The sequence below is a fragment of the Gymnoscopelus microlampas genome (assembly GCF_963454915.1).
Source record: "Gymnoscopelus microlampas genome assembly, chromosome: 1".
In the NCBI taxonomy this organism is placed as follows: Eukaryota; Metazoa; Chordata; class Actinopteri; order Myctophiformes; family Myctophidae; genus Gymnoscopelus; species Gymnoscopelus microlampas.
In genome coordinates, this window is record NC_139962.1 from 32,740,138 (window position 1) to 32,764,751 (window position 24,614).

Below are 24,614 nucleotides of genomic sequence, written 5' to 3' on the forward strand. Positions count from 1 at the left end.
TTAGGCACAAAGTAGCTTCAATGTAGATAGCTACTTTCACTATGTAACTTGTAGTGTACATGGATTACAGTTCTCAGTCGCCACGACTGATTTCAGTCATTTGGTTTCTTTAGAGGTCAGCATGTCTTTCTCTTGGCTTTTAACTTTAACACCGCTGCTCTGCACCATATGGCTGGTAAAGTCCAGGCCTTCACTAGTAATAGATATTTTATTCTAAGATTAAAGATAGTCTAATTGCATTTGTCATACTAGCTGTAGAATATATTTTCAGAAGCATATTCCATATAACCCCTATATTATAGCTTAGGGGAGCACACCTACAGTATGTTCTTCAGGCCCTATGTTTCCAGTGTCTTAAAGGACGACTTTTTCAACTTATCAAATTCATGTTAAACCCAATCGATAACTGCAGAGTGGCGACAGTCACATTAACTCATTCAATGCCATGCTTATTTTTGGAATTTTGGCCACAGCCAAAATTCATTGTAAAAAAAAAAGTGCTTAGGAAGCGAGATACAGCCTTTTTAAGTTATAGGTTAAACAAGGAGTGGATGGAGCAGCAAATCTTCAAATCATCATATCTTGGGTTCTGAACATGTTTTTCCAAAAAAAAAAAAAAACTTTTTTTCTTTTTTTTTTTTATGACGGATTTGACGGATTGTGGCGCACGCGGTGTCAGGCCACGTGACGGATTTGACGGATTGTGGCACAGAATGAGTTAAATGTCTGAATGATCGCAACCGCTACTTGTAAAACAGTAGCATTATTTGTTCTTTCATGAATAACCAATAATATTTAATGAAGACGGTTGCTTCCCCATTCAAACGCACTTGTCCGTCGGGCAACCTGAAAGCAAACTCCACTTGCCCGAGCGTTTTATTAACTTGCCACAGGCAGTCGGGCAACCGTTAATATCAACCCCTGCATAATAAGGTTCCATTGTTGACTCGCTATGTGTCTCAAAGGAGGGCTGTGGACAGTTCATAAACCCGCCTGCGACCTACCAGTGGCATCATTGATGGAATCAAAGCTAATAGAAACTGCAGGCTTCTATTCCTAGAAAGTTATCGTGCTATATCAGAAGTCATTGTTTTCGCATTCAAAAAACGTATAAGTGAAATTGAAATCTGGTTTGAAATGACCAAACCTGCCTACCGATGATGTCACTGGTAGGCAGGTTTCTGAACTGTCCACAGCCCTCCTCTGAGACACAGAACGAGTAGACAAAAACGGTTCCATATTATAATGAGTGATTACCAATGTATATGAACATACTGTAGGTTTAAAATGGGTGAAGTGGTCCTTTAAGTTCCTTGGGTCCTGTACCCCACAATATTCTGTTGACACACATTAGCTATCCCTCCTATTATGTTCCAGTCCATGAATTCACGGAAATGTTTTAGTTTAAGAATGTGACAAAAACAAAAAGCAAATCCATGAATTCAAGTCTCCATGGGGTGACTAATTGATAGAGGGTGAACTATCCCTTTAAACCAGGTGATAACCTATTCCATCCCCCGCATTTTCCAACTCAGACAGCACGCTTGTCGACATGTGAGGCCTTGAGGCTTGTGAGCCTTGTGAGCCTTGAGCTTGGCTTTGAAGCTGTTGGTGCACCTGCCTTGTTCTCCAAGTGATGTAAAATTCACAGCGATGGAGGGGTGTGGATAGCATATTATGTAGAACTGGGGAATGTATGACCCTGTGAACATAGGAGCCTTCTTCAGAACTCAGGACCACGGGACAAATTCCTCAGTGTCCATTTGCACACTGAGTTACAGACCTGTATAAGGGTCAATTTGTACCCCTGGTGATGGTGTTTTGCTTGGCCAACGATGAAAAAAGTGTAACAGTGTATTGTATTGGAACAACACAACAACACCAATACCCAATTGTCAGGTTGTTGTAGTTTTAAACATCTGAGTAAATTGGATGCCTTATTATTGCATGTGGTGTCCTGTGTTGTCGCTCACAGGTGGAGTACTAGTGTGTTAATGATGATGTTAATGATATGCTCACAGGTGGAGTACCAGTGTGAGGGCTTCTTAGAGAAGAATAAGGACACGGTCAATGAGGATCAGATCCACGTGTTGAAGGCCAGCAAGGTGAGCAGTCACACACACACACACACACACACACACACACACACACACACACACACACACACACACACACACACACACACACACAGAGGATGGGGATGAGACACACTTAAATTGAACATCCACCCCAAACCCTGCATTAATTTGGCATGGTTTGTTGGCATTGTCAGTGTCCTTATATACTGTACTGCATGTGCTTTGTCGTGTGACAAAAATAGCTAATCTACACACCTCACAGACAGTTGTAGATAAGATAGAATGTGTACATTATTTTGTTCTTAATCTTTCTTGCCTGGTTGAATAAAAGTTAGATAGCTTCAAACTGGCAGCTTACTACTGTATGTCCCGCGACCTCAATGAAAGTTAAAATGTAAAAACGTCTTTCACATGACAAATGTACGGTCAATAAATATAACCAATTTAAACTCAAAATGTCAAGATACGCATTAATGGCCAGTGTTAGTGAGATAGCACCCCCTGCTGTCTGTGTGAAGATGGTGTAAGCTAAAAGGTGACGTCTTCATCCCAGGCAGGTTTAGGTTTAGTGCCTTTTGTAATAATTACAAAAAACAGACACACACACGCACACGCACTCACTCTAACACTGACTTCACCAATGAACATCTTCAACTCAATAGGGTTTTTGAAAGTCAAACGGGAAACAATGCCATTGACTTGGACAACAGCATAGAGAAATGCAGAAATTAGAAATTATTTCTATTTTGTACTCTGCAGTATTTATTGTATGTATGCATTCAACACATTCAGCACTTAAGACTTCTGGTGATTAGTAGTTTCCTTCCCTACCTATGTTGAATGCACTTATTGTAAGTCGCTTTGGATAAAAGCGTCTGCTAAATGACTGTAATGTAATGTAATGTAATGTAACACATTACCACAGCCAGCAAAGAAAGAGGTGACTTAATTACATTGACTTGAAATAGCTTAAACATTGCAGTGAATGTTCTATACTGGTAGATCCAGTCCCATGACATACTGTACATGTACAGTACATGCAGGTATCGTCTCTGTCGGGTGGAAACCTCATACTGTATGCTCAAAGCGGTTACTTTTTAGGATTCAAAAACATCAAAAGTAGCAGATCTACAAGCTGAAAACGTTTGGCTTCGTGCCACGTTTTGAGCTTGTGGATCTGGTACTTTTGCTGTTTTTGTGTGACTTTGTAGTATGATCAAGAATGGCATTAGTTTATGAAAAAAGCAAAGCAGAGCACAATGGCTGCCTTAGCCTTTTTATTGATTATATTTTGGCCAGTGGTTGGCTGAAGACTTAACTTCACTGTGTGTGTGTGTGTGTGTGTGTGTGTGTGTGTGTGTGTGTGTGTGTGTGTGTGTGTGTGTGTGTGTGTGTGTGTGTGTGTGTGTGTGTGTGTGTGTGTGTGTGTGTGTGTGTGTACGTGTACTCTTGTGCGTTGAGAAGGGGCCTAAGCCTTTAAGTCCTGCTGTGTTAGTCTGACCACACACACACATATTGCAGTATGATGTTCACAAATGCCCTATGACTGTTTGTGTTGTAGACCTCATGAAGAGCAGACATGGGTAAGGGTTGAAGTGCAGTCTAACCTAACCTCTAACACCACCTCCTAACCCACACACACACACACACACACACACACACACACACACACACACACACACACACACACACACACACACACACACACACACACACACACACAATCATTAAATGGTGTAGAAAATGGTAATGACCTTCTAATGAGTCTAGTAAAATGTCCTTTTTAGTTCTTAGCCAAGATGATTACCTTCATTGTTGTTTTTGACTGCGAAGGTTCACCCAGGAACCTTCCATGACCTGAACCTTTACAGAACCTGTGAAGTTCTGTGATGGAGTTAGAATTGCCCTCCTGAGCGGGGCCCAAAGTAGGTTCTGAGAACCTTATGTGAACCGAGTCGCAGCGTATGAGAACAATCCAGAACCTGTGAAACACTTCACACTGCACAGCATGGTTCACTTAGTTCTTGTAGTCGAAAAGGAGCCAAAAGGTTTGCTGTTCTTCCCAGGATGCTCTGGGATGGTTTCATGTGACTGAATCAACACACCTTGCCTACAGCCTATAGTGACCGTACATCAATCGCTGTACTCTGCAGGGAATCGGCATTCAGTCAATGGAAATGCATGCAGAGCGACTTCATTTGTCAAGAACTCATTATCCCATCATGCATTTCATCAGTAGTCTGTCTGATTTTTTGTTTTGTTTTGTTTTTCCTCTTCAGTTCAAATCATTGTCCTATTTTATCATATGCAACATTTGCAATGTTGGTGATGATGATTTTGTGTTTTTGTGGGTTTCTGGGTTTCTTTTAAACCTTTCCTGTGTTTTAATGTCATTGTGTTTGTTTTCATGTGTCCCTATGTTGTCCATGTATGTTGGTTCTGTCCTCCATCATGACAACCCTTCCCCGCCAGCAGAAGGTAAAACACAGAGCGTTGTTCTCCCCAACGCTGGCCCGCCTTCAGCTGTAGCTCTCTCACTCTCTTCTGTTTCTTTTTTTTCTCCTTTCCATTCTCTCTCTCAAGACTGTTTTACTGATTCTGGCCTCACTGCACTACAATAGCTCCAGGGGATTGAAGGGATCTGTGTGTGTGTGTGTGTGTGTGTGTGTGTGTGTGTTGGAATGGATACAATATATGTGCAGGCCTGCTTGTGCAAGCACGTGAACGTTTTTTAATGACAACACCGTTACATAGATGTGGTACCTGTCCACTGGAGTCTAGGGCAGGGGTCAGCAACCTTAAATGTCAAAAGAGCCAATTGGACCAAAAAAATATATACAAAATCTGTTTGGAGCCACAAACATATTTGAGCCTTATAATGAAGGCAACACGGGCTATTAAGTGTATATTACCCTATCAAAATGACTAAATACAAATGCATGTAAACGAGCATTCATTAAATATGATTATTTCTCGCAGCAGATCAAACATACAGGTAATCCAGTGGCATTGGCAGTGAAAGCAAACGTCTCTGTCCACAAACTATTAAATTCTCTGTTTTATTCCACAGTTATCTTTATTTGTTTTGCATTTGGACACCGGTTTGTTTACGCAATCCACCTGGCTGGCGCCTCGCCAATATATGTGTCGCAGGCTATGACGCAAATTTTAGTTGACAGAATGTCAAACGTTTTATTTATTTTACACATTTTTACACTATTGGAGAACGTAAGAATGTATGTCTCATGTTTGGCCTACTACAGAAACTATACATTTCTGTTGTAGGCCAAAAAAAAAAGTCCATATATTTTTTATAAAGCTACAGGGAGCCACTAGGGAGGGGCTAGAGCCACGGGTTGCTGACCCCCGGTCTAGGGGTTCAAACCCACCACAGTGCTTGGCCGAGCGTCTATATGAAGACAATTGGCCATGTTTGGGAAAGGGAAGCACGTGGGGAGAGTGGTCTTTGTCACTGCGCTAGCAACTCCTACGGGCTGGGCCTGACAGCAGGGGGGTGTTGAACGAGAGGAGTAGGCAGGTGAGATTGTAGGGTACAACAGCAGTGACAACACAGAAATGCGTGAGGGGGGTTAATAGGCATAACAACTAAATTGGGCTAAAAGAATTGTCTACTCGCTCAAAAACAAAAAGACAGAGATTTTCAGGTTACATACAGTAGCTGCACCACAGTAAGCATGAAGCACAGATACAGGTAAGAGTGGAGAGACACAAAAAAGTAGTTGGGTAACAAGAATCAAACAAGAAGTGGGTGAAATACAGAAAAGGGAGAAAGGTTAGAGATAGAGGAAAGAGCAAGGCGGTCCCAAAAAAAGAAGTAGTCAGAGTTGGATACCTTTAAGTTGGCATAAATAGTAGCAGGTATGTGCATGAGGCTAGAGATGAGGTGCAGCAATAAGGTGAGATTAAGACATGGCAGCAGATGCAGATAAATAACATAAAAATGGGACAGAGGATGAAGAAGAGCATTCTTTAGTTTTTTCGGTTCATTTGTTTTGTTGAGCGCTGCAGTGAGCAAGCAGATTGTGAACACACGCTGCTGTGGTTCATGCTTCATGCAACCGAGGGAGGGAGGGAGGCGCAGCATGGCACAGCTCCGTGCATAGTAGGAGCTCTGCTTCGGGGGGAGGGGGGGGGGGGGGGACTTCACAGCATGGCACAGCTCCACACACAGAAGGAGGACCAGATGTAACGGGGGGTCAGCATCTGGACGAAAGCATCCTCCATAGTATAACCAAGGGCTTATATGACAACATGTGTGATGTATGCCATTGGTTCTCAACGTGGGGTCCGGGGACCACCAGGAGCTCCGAATGGACCCTTAAGGGTCTGTAACTCAGGATGCAGATTGTGGTACCAGAGAAAAATAATTCTATCAAATGAAAACTGGCGGTCCTTGAAATTAAAACGTTTCTGAACCACTGACTGAACCAAACCATGCTCCAACCCCAATCTATGTATATTTGGTTCCATTTGTACACACTCAGAGTTGCAGACCCGTAAGTGTCCGCTGGTCGGTCCCCGGACCGACGTTGAGAAACAGTGTTGTACCGTATGCCTTATCTGAAGTTGTCCCGGTGTAAAGCGTGTACTCAGCGGCAACGCACTGCATAGGGCATGACTTTATCTCATACTGTCATGTTGTGAGTTTCCATTCATATACATATATGACAGTGGTGTGTATTGTCATATATGGGGTCTGATAACCTTTATTTTAAACATAACATTTATTAACTTTTAATAACTTCTTTGATGACTGATTTTAACCAATACAAATCTGCCAGTAACTAACCACTTATCAGCTCAAAACCTTTGCAGAAGATTTTAAAGTTTGGCACTGAAAAAAAAAAACTAATTGTCTTGACTTGTTAAAAATGCACCTGCAGTCATGCTTCGTAAGCATATATGCAAGTATTCATGGTAAGTACCATAACGTTAAGAGGGTGTTTATTAATATAGTATTTTATAATGAAGACATGATTTCATAAGATACTAGCATTATTGATTTACAAAAATAAATGCTAAAATGCCTTTCCTTTCCAGTGGCCAGTAAGTTAATTAAGTATAATTACTATACAGTAGGTCCATGCCTAGCAGTCACAGTTGTCTGTCTGCTGGCTGCTGTTCCCAGTTTAACCTGCTGATGGAGCTGTTTCAAGATGAGGAGAAGGCCACCAGTCCCACTGGTCAGACCCCCGGTGCTGGGGGACGCACGCGCCTCAGTGTCAAACCTGAGAAGAGCCGGACGGGGACTACCAGCAAGGACCACAAGAAGACTGTTGGCTGCCAGGTACAGTAGTTAGAGTTTGTTTTATTGCTTTTAAATCAGTGGTCCTTCACATTAATTAATATATATTATGGCCGCAGGCCCCCCATCAAAAACTGTTTGAAAACAGTATGGCAGTACAGTTAAAAAAAAAACTATGCTAAAAAAAAACTTTGCTTGTGCTAGTTTCCATTGTGGTCCATTGTACTCACTTCATCATCAGTACATACAAAACTGTATATATAAATAATACATAGAAACAACAATATTTATGTTTCTGCCTTTTCTGTTTTCCCATGATGCTTTTCACAGGCAAACGTTGACCTGACACACGTATAGTCTGTGGCCTACTACATTACTGTACTTAATTCATATTTTCTGAAGTCGAGTCGAGATCGATATTTTGCCGGAAACACAGTGAACAATGTCATAACATCTCAGGATAGTGGCTATGAATCACGAAGTAAAGTTTTATTTCTCACACTCAATTTTTTTTTACTCCAAGTGACATCACAGGGCTATAAACCTTTTAGCACAACTTCAGCTACATTTCAGAAGAATGCTCAGTTTTATGGCTGCCAGTGGACCTGTGTCTTATGGGCCTTAAACAGCGTCATCTATAATGGGAGGAGACATTTTGATAACTTCAGTCACATGGCAGCAGCAGCACCCAGCCCGCCCTCTTTTGATTTGATTGCATTATCGTCTGTCGGGTGGAAAACTGTTACTTAAAGTTCAAATTTAACGTGATGGTGATAATGGCTGTCTTAAACTTGTTCTCTCCCCTCCTGTAGTTCCGTAACTCTCTTGCAATGTTGATGGAGACACTGAACGCTACGACACCCCACTATGTGCGCTGCATCAAACCGAACGACTTCAAACTGCCCTTCTCGTGAGTCTGCTCTCATTTAGGAATTCTCCTACAGTATTGTCTATCCCATTTATTGAATCAATTGAGCACAATTCGTGAAATTCTACAAAGTGTTTTACAGCAAGAGTGTAAAAAAACAAAACAAATAGGACACACACAGAGAGGGGTTTGGGATTATGTTCATTGGTAAACGACGCAAAGGCAGATGCGCATATCCCAAACCATTCAAGGCAGGTGCTGGACAAAAAGAAAATAGTAAAACATTGAAAGAGCTACTCATATTCGTTCCCTGAAGTGTAATGTATTGTTCCCTGCACCAGTAGTGACACTTTCAGCTGACTCATGTTGACTCAGCTGATGAAGAGCCTTAACTTAAAACCTCACTACTGGTGGAGGAAACTATAAAATACACTTAATGGAACGGCAGACCTCTTATTTTGATTAAGTTAACTGTTGACCTTTTACGTCTGTGTGTACTTTTGTGTTTTGAATCGCTTTATCCTTATCGCTTTTTGGATTACTGGCAGTTGAACTCAGTTCGTACTCCACTACGAACATGCCAGTAGTTAGACTGACTTAAGGTGTTGATAGTTAAACTTTTTTTCCTTTACTGCCCCCAAATTATGTTACGGCCCTTTAAACTTGGCTCAACCACCAAAGGGCTACAATATAATGACAGGACAAAAGGGCTACAATATAATGACAGGACAAAGTCAGGTCTTAAGTATAATGAATTTTATCTTAAAAATAACACATCAAGTGTCTTTATTTCTTTCCACTCAAATTACTAAGTGTAACTGCAGGTGAAAAATCCTAACAACAGATGGGCTGGCCAAAATCAAAAAGTAGAGAGTCTGGTGAGCCAAGCTCTATGTGCTCGTCGTCTCACCAGACTCCCATAAACTACCAAAACAAACAAAACTAACAGTAAAGAAAAACGCCAAACAATACTTACAACCAAGCCCATCATAACTGAAAGAGAAATACAAATGAACTATGGAATCTCATAACTCAGGTGTTCTCTGCTGGGGAGGTACTGAGATTCGCAAAAGCTCCTCTTTATAGACGGGTTTCCTGTTAGTAAACATGAGAGGAATATGACCGCGCAGAGGAGGGGGAAGCCTATGGGTGCGTTTGGAAATTACGCACCGGAGCACACTCGCCTATTAGTTTGTATTGGCCAGTGCGCTCACTGCCGCTCAGGGCTGTATTTTCGAACGCGCCTTTCACCCGGGCATGCGCAGATTGCGCATTCTGCTCTGTGATGACGTCGCGCGGAAATCCGTCTATAGCCTGAGGCCCTAATCAAGCATGAGGCTGGGACAGGGAGGGGCAGTCAGAGTAATCACAATGAATACAGCACAGGTGAGTGTCTAGCCATGGACCAGAGCAGCAGAGCCAACCAGCAAGGCAGTGTAGACACTAAACCAGAGACAGAAGAAGTATTAGTGAACAAATGATAATAGTATTGCTCAGTGGTGTGTTCTAGATTTTTTTGGAGGGTATACTATAACTATTCCCTCCCTAGTTCCTCCCACACGCACGGCACACACGCGCATATATAATTAATTAATGCAACAAAATTGTGTGTGCTCCGCGCGCGTTTCGGCCCCGCACAGACTCCGCCAGGCCCACTCAGGCCCAGTTTCACAGTAACACTGAGTACAATTACAGTATGCTTTGTACTGATTTTCTACTGTTTCTAATGTTAATCACCCTGTAACTCAACCACTGATTTTAGCCTTAGATGCATTTTCAATGCAAAACATGGATTAATAATACCATGGAAGAGTGCAAGGATTGTTATAAATAAATGCTGATTAGGCTTATCAGACATAATAGCAGTCACCAGTCAGACAGACCACATTCTTGCTGATTGTATTGCTGCCCCCCAGCCCAGACCTCCTGCGTGCAGCGTATCAGATGCGTATCAACGTATCCGATACGACGCCTCGAACCGTTTTTGGATGTATACGATGGCACAGAAAAAAAATCTACAGGCCACACTGCGTATACAGCGTACCACGGTAGAACACACCACTGGTATTGCTGTAGAGTAGACTGAGGTGTGCATATGTGCATATGTGCAAGCCCCAGTTGGAAGTTGAGTGTGTGTGATATTGATAGTATGTGTGTATTTGCAGGTTTGATCCAAAGCGTGCGGTACAGCAGCTCAGAGCCTGTGGTGTCCTGGAGACTATCCGCATCTCAGCTGCTGGATTCCCATCCAGGTAGGATAACACTCAAGGTCAAAAACATTGGTTTAAAGTATGTTTGAACTTTAAAGGTAACACTGTGGTTCTCAAAGTGGGGTCCAGGGACCCCCAGGGGTCCTTGGAGGGGTTCCAGGGCGTCCCCAGAAAAATGTGTTACCTTGACTATTTAATTTGAAATAGCAGATGTACAAGCTCTGCTATTTTTGAACATTTTGGTGGAAAAAAAGTATTTGGAAAATGTTGAATCATTTTGTTTAGTTAACATAAATCTTCTCTTCTGGGGGTCCCTGGTACAAAACCTTTTCAGATTGGGGTCCGCAGCCAAATACATATCAATTTTGGGGTCCTTGACATGAAAACGTTTGAGAACCACTGTTGAAGTTGTTGACACTTGTTAAGATTTTGTCTCATCTCTTGTGTGTGTGTGTGTGTGTGTGTGTGTGTGTGTGTGTGTGTGTGTGTGTGTGTGTGTGTGTGTGTGTGTGTGTGTGTGTGTGTGTGTGTGTGTGTGTGTGTGTGTGTGTGTGTGTGTGTGTGTGTGTGTGTGTGTGTGTGTGTGTGTGTGTGTGTGTGTATGTGTGTGTGTGTGTCAGGTGGACCTACCAGGAGTTCTTCAGCCGTTACAGAGTGCTGATGAAACAGAAGGACGTTCTTCCTGATAAGAGGCTGACCTGCAGGAACGTTCTGGAGAAACTAGTAGAGGTCAGACAGGAGGATGGATATTGAATTAGTCATTTTGTTCTCTTTTACCTAAACTCACGGATATTCCAAGTGGGCCCCCAAATAATTGGAAAAACACTTAAGATTGTAATAATAATATAACATTAATATGTTAAATAATGCATGTAAATTAACAACACATTGAACGCCAGAGGTTAATCTCATAATGTACTCACCAGTGCCAAGCTCTTTTTGTTGTTTTTTTGTTTTTTTCATGTCGCCATAGCCCCCGCTAAATCCGTTTAAAATCCGCGTTCATTTGGTTCGACACAAACACGGGATCCGTGAAAAACAAACAGTGAAAACTGTGATGCGAACCGATCCTCCATTTTGAAGTTACAGACGATAACGTTAGACTGGTGGATGCGGTGAGGAAAACCACAGCTGAGATAACCGCTTGCAAAGTTGATTCCTAGACAGGAAACGGAGGCGGGACAAAAAAACGGAACCAGTTTTATTTCGTTTCCGGTCGGCCCCCGGAACCGGAAGGGCTCGAAAAAAAATCTGGAAAGTGCACTTGTTCGATTTAACATGGGATTTGCGAGTCTCGTAGATCTACGCGACTGGCACGCTGCGGCTTTAAATCGGTTGGCGTAGATCTACGCGATTGGCAGTCAATGTGTTGTTAAAGATTCCTGCTATTTTCTTCTTTAAAAGCTTTAAAGATTAGTTTTCATTTTGATACTGCTAAATAAATACTCAAAGTATACTATGTTAGTTCATTGATCCAAGCCGAAACACAAGCGTTTGAATGATTTAAAATAAACATGCTCTGAAAATGCACACTGCCCACCCGAGCTTGTGGATCTGCTACTTTTGATGCTTTTGTGTGACGCTGTAGTATGTTCAAGTAGGGCATTAACTTATGAAAAAAAACACAAAAAGTTAGAATATGGAGATAAGAGGTTTCTGCCCGGCAGCAACGATATAATATTTTCAAGTGCAGAAGGCCAAACGTAAAGGCAACGGAGGCCATGGCCTTCATAGCCTCTGTGAAATTCCTGCCCTGGGTACTAGCCTTTATTCTCTCTCTCTCTCTCTCTCTCCATGTCTGTCTGTCTGTCTGTCTGTCTGTCTGTCTGTCTGTCCGTCCGTAGGACCAGGATAAATACCAGTTTGGTAAGACCAAGATATTCTTCAGGGCCGGCCAGGTCGCCTACCTGGAGAAGCTGAGAGCGGACAAGCTGCGCGCCGCTTGCATCCGCATCCAGAAAACAATCCGCTGCTATTTGGCGCGCAAGAAGTACCTCCGCCAGCGCCATGCCAGCATCACCATCCAGAGGTTCACCAGAGGATACCAGGCCCGCCGGTGAGTACAGGCCACAATACCCTGCCAATCAGCACCCAGTTAGCCAATCACAATTGGTTCCTTTTGGCGTGCCTGACATTGAAGCAAAGACATATTAACCACATGAACCGTAGAGTTCCTAATTCTGGACTTCTCATAATAGGCAAACATTTGGCAAAAATAGCAGATCTACAAAGTTCACAACACGACGCAGCGTGACGCGTTGTGAGCTTGTAGATAGGCTATTTTCGGTGAAGAGATTTGGTATAGAGGAAAAATATGAACGAAGTATATAGAGTTTAAATCGTCGGGTGGAAACCTATGTCCAAAACTGTTCAAATTCAAAAATAGCAAAAGTATCAGATCTACAAGCTCGCAAGCTTGTTGATCTGATACTTTCCATACGCTTGTGTGACGCTGTAGTATGATCAAGTGGGGCCTTAATTTACCAAAAGTTAGAGTATGGAGATAAGAGGTTTCTGCCCGACAGCAACAAAATGGTTAAAGACATAGTAGGAGCACAACAGCGTCTCATATGGGGGACAGTAGACAAAGAAAGAGCTGAGAGAGACTCAACGTGGCCTTATTTGACCACTAGTGTGAGGACAGGACACCCATTTGATTGTTGCGTCCCAGTGATTTGGACGTAGTGTAGCATCAAATTCAATCTGTTACCGAGCATTTTGAAAAGGACATCAAACCAAAGCTATTCTGAGCAAAATAAATGGGGCAATTCTGGGTAAATGGCATTAAAGTCTGTCTGTGTAACATCCATTTTAGTAGTCTTCCCGTAATCCCAGAATTCAGTTACATAAAACATAAAAAGGATGTACCGCTCCAAAACTAATGCTGCCGTGGTCCTAATAGCCCAGAGGTTATTTTGGAACGCGACAACATAAACGGTCTGTATTAACTTAAGTGTCAAGAGCAGAGTCTAGAGAGTGACTAAAATTGTGTTAAGGGAAGATGTAAAAAAAACACATTTCTGTGGAATTCTCTCCCATCCATCTCCTCATCACTCACTTTATCCACCCCACCCCCACTTTTATCCCCCCCAACCAAACACCCTCAACACTCCTACACCATCACCCCACCTCCCCTCACCCCATCCTGTTATTCAACCTAACATCCCCCCCCGTTCCCATCCCAGCCTGGTGAAGTTCATGCGACGTACGCGGGCAGCCATCACCATCCAGAAATGGCAGAGGATGTACGTGCAGAGGAAGATATACAGGCAGAAGCAGGCTGCTGCCCTCATCATGCAGACCATCCTCAGAGCTTACATGGCGAGGCAGAAGTACCAGAGGGTAAGACCGCACACGCACACACACACGCGCGTGCACTGACACACGCACGCACGAGCGCACACCCACATATACACGCACATGCACCCACAGCTGAGCAAGCTAGATGAGCAATTCCACAATTATTTCAGTCTAATATATGAACCACTTAATCGAAAATACATGATCTACCAGTTCAAAGTGACATGATTTTTTTTTGGAGGGGGGGGGGGGGGGTAGTTTATTGAAGCGATTGTGCAGGTGGTGTTTAGAATTATTGGAATATGCTAACACAGCAGGATGAACGACACAATCTATTTACAGTATATTATTTTTATTCATGTATTTCAGACTGTATATGCCTACTGAATGCCATTTATGGGAAAAAAAAAACTTAAACAATATGTTGCTTGTATTTAGCATGATTTGCTAGAAGGTACATTACTACTTTAAAGGAGAAATCCGGTCATTTTAAGTGTTATGTTTGATGTGTGTCAAATCACTTACCAACGTATAAATGAAAATCGCGTAAATCCACAGAGCCCCCTATCGACCCCCACCGTTGTCATTGTAGGAGGATATAGAATAGCCCAAATTCGCCTATTTTAACCAATGCAAAGTCTGTTTTTTTGCTTCTAGTACTCATTGTTGAGTCCCATGATAATGTAACAGGCGCTAAAACTCCCGACAAGCTAACGGCTAATAACAGAACGAGCTAATGCTGGTTGCTGGTTTCTCTCCCGACCTGGCAACCTGGGGCTGCCATTCAGAGAGATAAGCAGCCCCAGCGTTAGCTCGTTTGTTATTAGCCGTTAGCTTGTCGGGAGTTTTAGCGCCTGTTACATTATCATGGGACTCAACAATGAGTACTAGAAGCAAAAAAACAGACTTTGCATTGGTTAAAATAGGCGAATTTGGGCTATTCTATATCCTCCTACAATGACAACGGTGGGGGTCGATAGGGGGCTCTGTGGATTTACGCGATTTTCATTTATACGTTGGTAAGTGATTTGACACACATCAAACATAACACTTAAAATGACCGGATTTCTCCTTTAATCTATTAAGACCGGGAAAGCATCTGTGTCATTTTAAGATTTCTTTGGCTATTCAAATGAGCTTGTAGATCTGCTATTTTTGAAAAATCTTGACAATTTGTGCAAATCTTTGAATATATATCATGTTTTAAGCGAGCATTTGTAACTCCAATCTTTGCTTCTGGGGGGTCCCTGGAACAACATATTCTGAGATGGGGATCCCTTGCCAAAATGAATGCATATCATTTTGGAGGTCCTTGACATGAAAAAGTTGGAGCACCACTGATATAGCAACCAAACAACAGGAATTGTACTGTATGTATTTGCCCGCCAGCCCCCATCTCAAATTCAGTTCATATTTAGTTCCAGGGACCCCCTGAAGCAAATATTTGAGTTTAAAAAAAAATAGCTTGTAGATCTGCTATTTTTGAATAGCCAAAGAAATCTTGAAATGACACAGATGCGTTCCCGGTCTTAATGGATTACAGGTAAGATATCTAGGTTTTATGTCCATTGTCTTACTTTCCTGACAAAGAGAGGTAATTGCAATCATGTCCTGGCGGCACATCTGTGTAACTTGACTCCTGTCCATCTCTCCTTCTCCATGTAGCTACTGAGGAACACCAAGGCAATTATCATTCAAAAGTATGCGCGCGGCATGCTGGCGCGACGCTGGTGCAAGCGTGCCCTAAGGGCCGTCGTCTACCTGCAGTGCTGCGTGAGGCGGTTGATCGCCAAGCGCGAGCTGAAGAAGCTGAAGATCGAGGCGCGCTCGGTCGAGCACTTCAAGAAGCTGAACGTCGGCATGGAGAACAAGATCATGCAACTGCAGAGGAAGATCGACGAGCAGGTGAGCTGTTATACAGTACCTTGTCGCACCAATTCTTCAGTGTCATGTTACTGTGTCTTTTGGCTGCACCAGTACAGCCCACAGCTTAAAGGGGCTGTACTGTAAGAATTTGTTTAAATACGTGTTAAATAAATGAAATTTGTTGTTGTTGTTTGTTTGTTCAAAATGTTAAGTCCTATTGTATATTCTGATAATAATCTTTGCTATAGACTAGAGTGTTTACTCGGTAACAGGGGTCTCCCTGTCTCCAGCTCTTTAGTAAACAGAAAATACATTTTCAGGTATTTTCTGTTTAATAAAGAGATGGGTATAACCATGTTACTGAACAAACATTCTAGAAATGATTATGATCGGAATATGGTAAAAAAAAATAAAAGAGAGGAAAAAAAGTGATTTTAACTAAAAAGAATATCACTTTCAGCACCTTTAACAATCATTAGGATATTGGGTTTAAATCTGTGGTTCTCACAGTTACAGGTATGTAACTCTGAGGCCCCTTTTCCACCAAAAGAACCTTGGTGCTTTCATGGAACCGGACGCGAACCGGCTTGCGTTTCCACGAGTTTTAAGCACCAGTTTTAGGCGCCCGATTCCAGGCCTAATCAAAGCATAGCTTTCTGCTTATTATGGTTTATTATTATGGTATAATGTATTCAAAAATATTCAAAAATAAAGTCTAAAGATATTTAAAAATCACACCCTGTGTGAAGGAAGCGGTGCCTTTGGGGCGGGGCTTAACTCATTTCAGTTCGTCCCTATTGGTGGTCTGAGTCCACTTACCAAATTTGTACTTGGTAGCATGCTGCAAACTGGAATAATGGCTGTTTAAAGCCCAACCCACGGAGACAAAGCCACGTATAGACAGAGGGGGTGGGGCTTAAGTAATTACAGTTTGTCCCTATTGGTGGTTTTAGTCCATGTCCAAAATGTGTAGTCCGTAGCATGCTGCGAACTTGAGTTATGGCTGTTTAAAGGCCAGCCAATGGGAAGACAAAGGGGGCGGGGCTTGAGCAATTCATGCTCGGCCCGTATTGGTGGTCTAAGTCCACATACCAAATTTGGACTTGGTGGCATGCTGCAAACTGGAGTTATAGCTGTTTAAAATCCCGTGCTCATACGGGCGGACGTCCCTGGGGGTCCCTGGACCCCTCTTTGATAACCGGTGGCACGTGTGGCAAATGAGAGGAGAGATGGCATAGGCAATCTCCAAGTCCGTGTGTGTGTGTGTGTGTGTGTGTGTGTGTGTGCGTGTGTTTGTATGTGTTGCTTCTTTGCCGTGCTCATCCCAGGCTCATACACACAGACACGGAGACAAAGCCACGTATAGAGCGGTTGGCACCGCTAAAAATATATTTTCGAGAGCAGAAATGACGAACAGATGACAGCTTCCTGCTTCGGATTTTGGGAGGTGTAGTTCCGGACTCTATAAAGCATTCGGAGGGTGTGGAATAGTTGTCTGGCTACGCGAGACTAGTAGAATAGTGACACGCCCACTTTGGTTCCCAAGTTCAGGGCAAGAAAAACAGTAAAAAAAATATTTTTTGGTTCCAGTTCCGAACCAACTTTTAGGGTTCTGAACCAATTCATTTTCAGTGGAAACAAAATTAGGTGGGAAAAAAGAACCGAACCGGTGGGAAATGGGCCTGAGAGTCTATAAATGGACCCCACTCAAGTTATGGGGCTCCTTAAAATTAAAAACATGCTTGAGAACCACTGGTCTAAATCATCTCTGCCTCATCTTCCATCCTTCCCACCACCAGAACAAAGATAATCGTGCGGTCATCGAGAAGCTGACGGCCCAGGAGAGCACGGACAGGGTGGAGAGCGAGCGAATGCGCGGCGAGCTGAATCGCTTGCGCGGGGCCGAGGAGGAGGCGAAGAACAAATCCAACCGCGTGCTGACGCTGGAGGAGGAGCTGGAGAGGCTGAGGAAGGAGCTGAGCACCACCCAGAAGGAGAAGAAAACCATCGAGGACTGGGCTCAGAAATACAGGGACGAGATGGAGAAGGTAGACTATGCACACACGCTCTGCTTCCTCTGTCTTCACTGTCTGTCTCTCTTTGTGATTCTCCGTTTTTTTCAGTCCTGTGTCCCTACTCAGAACTTCTGGAAATCATGCCCATCTCTCTATACCTCCATCTCTTCCGGTATCTTTCCCTCTGTTTCTCTGGTTCAGTTTGTAACTGCAGATCACCTCGTAAAGATGGGAGCCTTTATTCCATTTATAACTTTTATAATGGAAGTCAAAGCGGCTCTCATTGATTCATTGATTGAATACTGTATTAGTCAGAAATGTAAACGGCACGAGGTACAGTAAGACATTAAAGATAAAAGAAGAAAGTCCTGGGGACTTGTTCCCAGGACTTGTGAATGCTATGCTTGGTCATCAGGCTGAAAGCTTGCTCAAATTTGGGGTCGTACTGTACGTCATAGATCATCATAGACAACTGACTGTCATAGATGATTGATGTCACAGGCTGGCCACATGAGGTCCAAGATCCACATTGGAGCCACACAGCCCCCATGTGGGGCCCGAGATCCACATCCACTGATTTATGAAGATAATTGAGCTTTTGAAGGAATTGCAGTCAAAGCGAGGGTGACCAGGTGTGTCTCTAATACAGTACCAGGCACTCCAACAAACACAGGGGCAGTGTTTGTGGGCGAGGGATTATGTTCTTTTCACCACCAACCATTATCACAGGAGACACAAAGTACAAGGAGGTGTGGATTGAATTCATGTCTCAGCCAGAAAATAGACCCTGGAGGAAAAGATTGTTTTCAAGATGAAATTCTAACATCTATGACTTTTTCATGGCAACATGAATATTAGCTGCAGAAGTAGTGGATTTTAAGTTAACCCATTAAGACCTAAGGCCTACAAATGCCTTCTACAGTACATCACTGGTTCTTACATATTCAAGATTTTTCAAAAATGTTCAAAAATAACAGATGCACAAGATGTGAGCTTGTTTATCTGCTATTTTTTAATAGCCAACGCTAAAATCTAAAATGACACGGATGCTTTCCCGGTTTTAATGGGTTAAAGTGGGTTCACCACCGGAAAGTTCGAATAAAGAAATGAAATAAAATTGGATAATTACCCCCCCCCCCCACCGCCCTCTTCTCTCTCTTACATCTCATACAGTATCTGCTATTATTCCACTTAAATGTATTCCTCTTTCTATTAAGACTGATGATAGCTATAAAACAAATCTCAATTGCATTAAAGTTGAATGTTCCTGTTTATCTAAAGTGTCCCCAGTATACAATATTAAATGCCATGCTGACACGTTTTGGCATCGGACAAAAACAATGTGTCCCTTTTTATTCAGGGGCCAGAGAGATCCAGGGGTAATTGTGCTGGGGCAGGTGAGCGCAGGAGATAGACTAGTGAGTTATCAATGGCCATTGTCTCAAGTGCAGTACTTCTCAAACGTTTTAATTTCAAGGACCCCCGCTTTGATATGAATATCAGCGGACGGACCCCCATAGTGTACAAGGACCCCCTGGGACCCTCTCAAGGACCCCTCGGGGTACCCTGACCTCACTTTGAGAACCACTGCTCTAAAGTGTGTATGTGTGTGTGTGCCCAGGTTAGATGAGTAGAGTAGTATCCTCCTGAAACCTTGCAGTCTACATTTGTCCCCTATTTTGTCTTGCTTTTTGTTTAGTTTTTCTTTTCATTGAAGCTTGATAATGATTTTTCTTCCCTTCTCAAACACGTGATGCAAACCAAATCAAAGCTCCTCAGCCGTTTAACTAGATGTGTGTGCGCACGCAGAGTAGACCCCACCCAGTAGTAACCTGATAGATGGGTTGTAGGTGAACTTATGAATGACCGTAGGTGTACAATAGAAATGGGGCAGTGTTACTGTAGTACTGTGAAACAGCTTGCACTAGCGGTGTCACATTAAACATGTTGACAGGTTCCACCTTTACATTGGACACACGTTAACCATTATTGTGTGTGTGTGTGTGTGTGTGTGTGTGTGTGTGTGTGTGTACAGATGGTAGCAGAGCTGAAGGAACAGAATGGGCTGTTGAAGACGGACAAGAACGATTTGAACCGACTGATTCAGGAACAGGGTCAACAGATGACAGGTAGGTCGAGTTGCCGCCCCAGCCCGTAGGGGGACAAATATCACCCTCCCCGCCCGACTTACTCTCCCCCGAACCCACGCCATTTGTGTTTGTATAGACGCCACTTTACCACTGTGCCCCACCCGAGCAACACTTAACCCCTAACTGCTCCCCGAGTGCTGTACTAATAGTGCTCACTGCTCCTAATAGTTTGGATGGCTAGTATGCAGAGGAAAAATTTCACGTATGTGCATTCAGTATATATACAGTGGTAAATAAGTATTAGTATACTTTCATGTATTTGTGTGCCACTCGTAATACATAATGTGAGCAGGAGGTCCTCTTTGTTTTCCCGACAGAGTTTTCACTTTATTGAATTGTTTTCTGTTTATCGTCTCTGCCGGGTGGAAAGCTCATTATGTCCAAAACTGTACATGTTCTGGATTCAAATTCAAAAATAGCAAAAGTAGCAGATCTACAAGCTGAAAACGCGGCGTGAAGCTTCTGCTACTTTTGTGTGACGCTGTAGTATGATCAAGTAGGGCGTTAAATTACGAAAAAAGTAAAAAACACAAAAAGGTTAAAACATGGAGATAAGAGGTTTCTCCCCCGAAAGCAACGTTATGCTAGTTACACGATCCTTCATGACCTGTAGTTTGCTCATGATGAGACATGCCAACACAAGTTTAAATTAACAGCTGATGTACACAGATCACCATTATTGTGAACCAGCATTAAATGTAGCGATGTTTTAGCAACAATTTCTCCGTCTTTCCCTCCTCCTCCACCCTTTCTCTACATTAGCCAAAATGGCACGTGCGATAGCGGAGGAGACGCAGCAGCTGGAGACGGACCTGAACGAGGAACGATCACGCTACCAGAATCTTCTGGCGGAACACCGTCGCCTCGAAGAGAAATACGACGACTTGAAAGAGGACATAGCTCTCTCGGTGAGATGGACACACACGCACGCACACACACATACACACGTTTGTATTACTATATGTGTGAGGACTAAAAATAGCCGACCAACAAGCTCTCGACGCGTTGTGAGTTTGTAGATCAGCAATCTTTCGGTGCATGACATTGACACACAACTATGTATAAGATATGGGAGGGTAGTGTAAGTGGGCATTCACGTTTTTTTACTTAATTCAATTCAAAGCAGCTTTAATTGCATGAGAAAACATACGTTTACATTGCCAAAGCAAAGTGGAACAAAACAATCAAAACAAACAATGTATGTACAATTAAATGTACTCTCTTTGACTCCGACCATCTAGAACCCCCCCAAGCCTGGCCACAGGAGAACAGACTCCACACACAGCAGCAACGAATCAGAGTGCACCTACAACTCAGAATTCGCAGAATCGGAAGACGGCTCCCGCACCGCCGAGGTAATGGAGTGGCCGGGGCTTGTTGCTGGCGTTTTCTCTCTGGGGAAGAAAACTTTTGTATAGTCACACTAGCATCAGCGCTCAGGGAGCCCTTTTTGGAGAATTGGAAAACTTGGTTCATTATGATAATTACACAGAGTGTAAATAATGTGCTTCTAAATGTACAGTGTGTGTACATGTATTTAAACTCTGTATGTAAATGCATGGTACTCTTGCTAACAGTATTTCAGTCAGGCAAACATTGAATTTCAGTTTACTTAAGAGCCATGCACACATGAATTTCAGTTTAACATTAACTTTAACGTTTTGAGTAATGCAAGACTCTAAACTATAAGGTGGAGGCTGAGGTGGTGGAGGCAAGCTTTGCCAGCAGCAGCACCAGCGTGACCGCCTTGTTGAGGGAATGAGGTGTGATTGGTGTGTAGAAAAGAATCGGTAGACTGACAGCTGATAACAGCTGAGGCGTATGTGACTCCCGTGACCTGCATGAACTAACGCGATGCCTCATGTTTGTGTGTTTCAGGATGTGACTCGTGGAATGGATACCTCATTAACCCTCAAGCTGCAGAAGCGCCTCACAGGACTGGAGCAAGACAACCAGTCACTCCGCAACGAGCTAGAAAGCAAAGAAGACCAGTTCCAGCGGGCTAGAGCCAGGGTACTTATACTGTACACTAGTGATGCACGGGTCTAGTTGCCAGGGTACTTGTACTGTACACTATTAGCACGTGTCCAGGGTACTTATACTGTGCACTAGTGATGTACGGGTCCAGGGTACTTATACTGTACACTAGGGATGCACGGGTGCAGGGTACTTATACTGTACACTAGTGATGCACAGGTCCAGGGTACTTATACTGTACACTAGTGATGCACAGGGTCTAAATAAGGACACCAAATGTTTAGTTGTCTGTGATTGCGCTCATCAGAGGTCTTTTGTTTTGTTGTTTGTTCTCTCTTTTTAAAAGTGGGGGGGATGGATTGGGGTCGCTATGGAACTGGGTGGGACGTATCCCACCCACCCCACCCGCTATCTGCGCCCATGGACGCGTGGCGGGTCTAGAGCCAGGGTACTTACAGTATACTGTACACTAGTGATGCACGGGTGTACTACTGTACACTCTACACTAGTGATGCATGGGTCTATAGCCAGGGTACTGTACTTCCACTGTTCACTAGTGTGATGCACGGGTCTGGTGCCAGGGTACTTGCACTGTACACTAGAGATGCACGGGTCTAGAGCCTGAGCACTTACACTGTTCACAAGTGATGTTAGTGTACATTTCTAAAGATCTGGAACTTGAGATTTGGTTACACTGGGTTATTTGGGGTTGAGGTCGGAACATGCATGCATATTCATGGTTGAGTCCCTTTTAACTTTTTTAAACTTTTTTTTTCAGTTCACTGGATTTTTAAATGTATTTTATCCCCCATTTCAGGATGATGCAGAGCATAAGAAGGCCCGTGGGGCGGAGCTGGAGTATGAATCCCTGAAGGTGAGCTATTAAAGCTGAGACGAACAGTGGAGGCTCATAAATATATGTAGTCTATTCCAAACTGACTGGAGATGCTAAGTGGTGATCGCTAAACGAAGCAGTATTTTCTCAGTGCTACCTGTCATTATCAGAGCATGGTCTCTCTGCTTGGTATGCTGCTGTGTTCATGAAGCACATTCGATGTTTTGATGGCTACTTGCTACACTCTGACTGGTGTACAGTAGTAGGGCTGTCCTCGACTTAATACATTTAAGTCGACTGACGGTCATTTAGGAAGTTTTAATCAATAAATCTGTAAATGTGTTGTTGCTGCATATGCTACAATCATGCAGAGATCAGCATTTTCAGTTTGATGAGGTTGAGAACTGAACATTGTCATTTTGAATTCACAATGGCTACTGAAAGTTATAGACTTGTAGAATTAAAGGGTTATATCTAGAGTAGAATCTAAACTAACAGAATCTTTGTTGACTAAGTCGGGGGGGATTTGATAATGAATACATTGTGGAGAAATTGATAAACAAAAAGCAACATCGACAAAAGGCTTATTCGCTACCCCCAATCATGACCACATTCTCCCCCCTCAGCGCCAGGAGCTGGAGTCTGAGAACAAGAAGCTCAAGCATAACCTGACGGAGATGAGGCAAAGCCTGCTGGGTAACGCAGGTGCGGGAGCAGGAGCGCCGGGCTCTCCGGCCTACAAGGTTCTCCTGGACCAGCTCAACTCCTCCTGTGAGGAGCTGGACGTGCGCAAGGAGGAGGTTCTGATCCTACGCTCCCAGCTGGTCAGCCAGAAGGAGGCCATGCAGCACAAGGTACACACCGCCTCTCGCCACCTTTTGCTGTTAGTGTGTGAAGCATTCTGGGTATTGTAGTCATTTTTAGGTTACATTGTTTTGCTTAGTTACTGCAAGTGATATGTATTTGTTGAAATAAGTATTAAATAGCTCTGTATTCCTATAACAATCATTGTTATAGTGTTTGTTCAGTAACAGGGGTCTCCCTTTCTCTCCAGCTCTTTAGTAAACAGATAATACATTTCCAGGTTGTGATACAGTACAAATTTTATCCAATCAGAAGAGAGAACTCCTACAGGATAAACAAGTGAAATTGGAAATAATGATGCAAAAACTTGGCAGACAAAATTGAAACTGGAACACTATCAAATTGAAGTGTGTGGTTAGCGTATTTTCGTTTGCCAAATAGCTGGATAGATAGGGAGACCTGTTACGGAAACTTTTTTTATTCTTTTTTCAAAAACCATCACTTGCAGCAGCTTTAGATAAATAGTGATAATGTCAAATTAGACCGCCTCCACCAGCAGCTGCTGTTTAGTTTTTAGAAGGATCAACTGTTCACAGCTTTCAGGTGTTTGTGTCTAACTGAGCTGTCTCCTCTCTCTTCACATGCTGTCCATCAGGATGAGAAGGTACAGTACAGCAAACCTCTGATTCTCAACCTTTTTAATTTCAATGACCCCCAGTTTGATTCGCATTTGGCCACGGACACCCATTTGATCTACACTGTAAAATCATCAGTGTTAACTTAAGTCTGAGAGTGCACAAATGGAACCAGGTTTCCTTGGGGGTGTTCCATGGGGTCCCCAGCAAAAGTAGTTAATAGAGCATCACAGTCATTTTAACGGCTTTATCTGCTATTTCTTTTAAATATCGATTTTTTTAAAAAAAACAGTTTATGTAAAAAAAGAAAAAGATCCTTTTCAGATGGCCGTTGGCAGCCAAATACATATCAATTTGGGGGTCCTTGACTTAAAAAAGTTGAGAACCACTGTAGTACACATAGTGGAGTGGAGTGGCTTACATGCATGCAGGTGTATTGACCACATATCTCGCCTTTGTGTCAGAAACCACTCACAAACAGATATGAACACATTTCACAAAGAGTTCCTGTACAGTGAGTGTCCTGTAGATTTAGAATGTGGCTGTTAGTGCTACTGGCCTACAGTTTCCCACCGTTAATATGCAACCATTGGACCCATCTATGCACAGC

General features: G+C 43.0%; 1 protein-coding gene across 8 annotated transcripts in view; it reads left to right on the forward strand.

Moving 5' to 3' along the window:
* The window catches only part of myo5aa (myosin VAa), a 102,739-nt gene that overhangs the window by 57,870 nt on the left and 20,255 nt on the right, over window positions 1-24,614 (forward strand). For all 8 annotated transcript variants that reach the window (XM_084066044.1, XM_084066045.1, XM_084066047.1 and 5 more), the window contains exons 14-28: window positions 2,022-2,105; window positions 7,228-7,386; window positions 8,157-8,254; window positions 10,378-10,464; window positions 11,043-11,151; window positions 12,267-12,478; window positions 13,608-13,764; window positions 15,388-15,627; window positions 17,388-17,636; window positions 19,639-19,732; window positions 20,516-20,661; window positions 20,995-21,108; window positions 21,632-21,766; window positions 22,548-22,604; window positions 23,192-23,419. In XM_084066044.1, coding sequence (XP_083922170.1) covers window positions 2,022-2,105; window positions 7,228-7,386; window positions 8,157-8,254; window positions 10,378-10,464; window positions 11,043-11,151; window positions 12,267-12,478; window positions 13,608-13,764; window positions 15,388-15,627; window positions 17,388-17,636; window positions 19,639-19,732; window positions 20,516-20,661; window positions 20,995-21,108; window positions 21,632-21,766; window positions 22,548-22,604; window positions 23,192-23,419 — 2,169 coding nt within the window. The remainder of the gene's footprint in view (window positions 1-2,021; window positions 2,106-7,227; window positions 7,387-8,156; window positions 8,255-10,377; window positions 10,465-11,042; window positions 11,152-12,266; window positions 12,479-13,607; window positions 13,765-15,387; window positions 15,628-17,387; window positions 17,637-19,638; window positions 19,733-20,515; window positions 20,662-20,994; window positions 21,109-21,631; window positions 21,767-22,547; window positions 22,605-23,191; window positions 23,420-24,614) is intronic.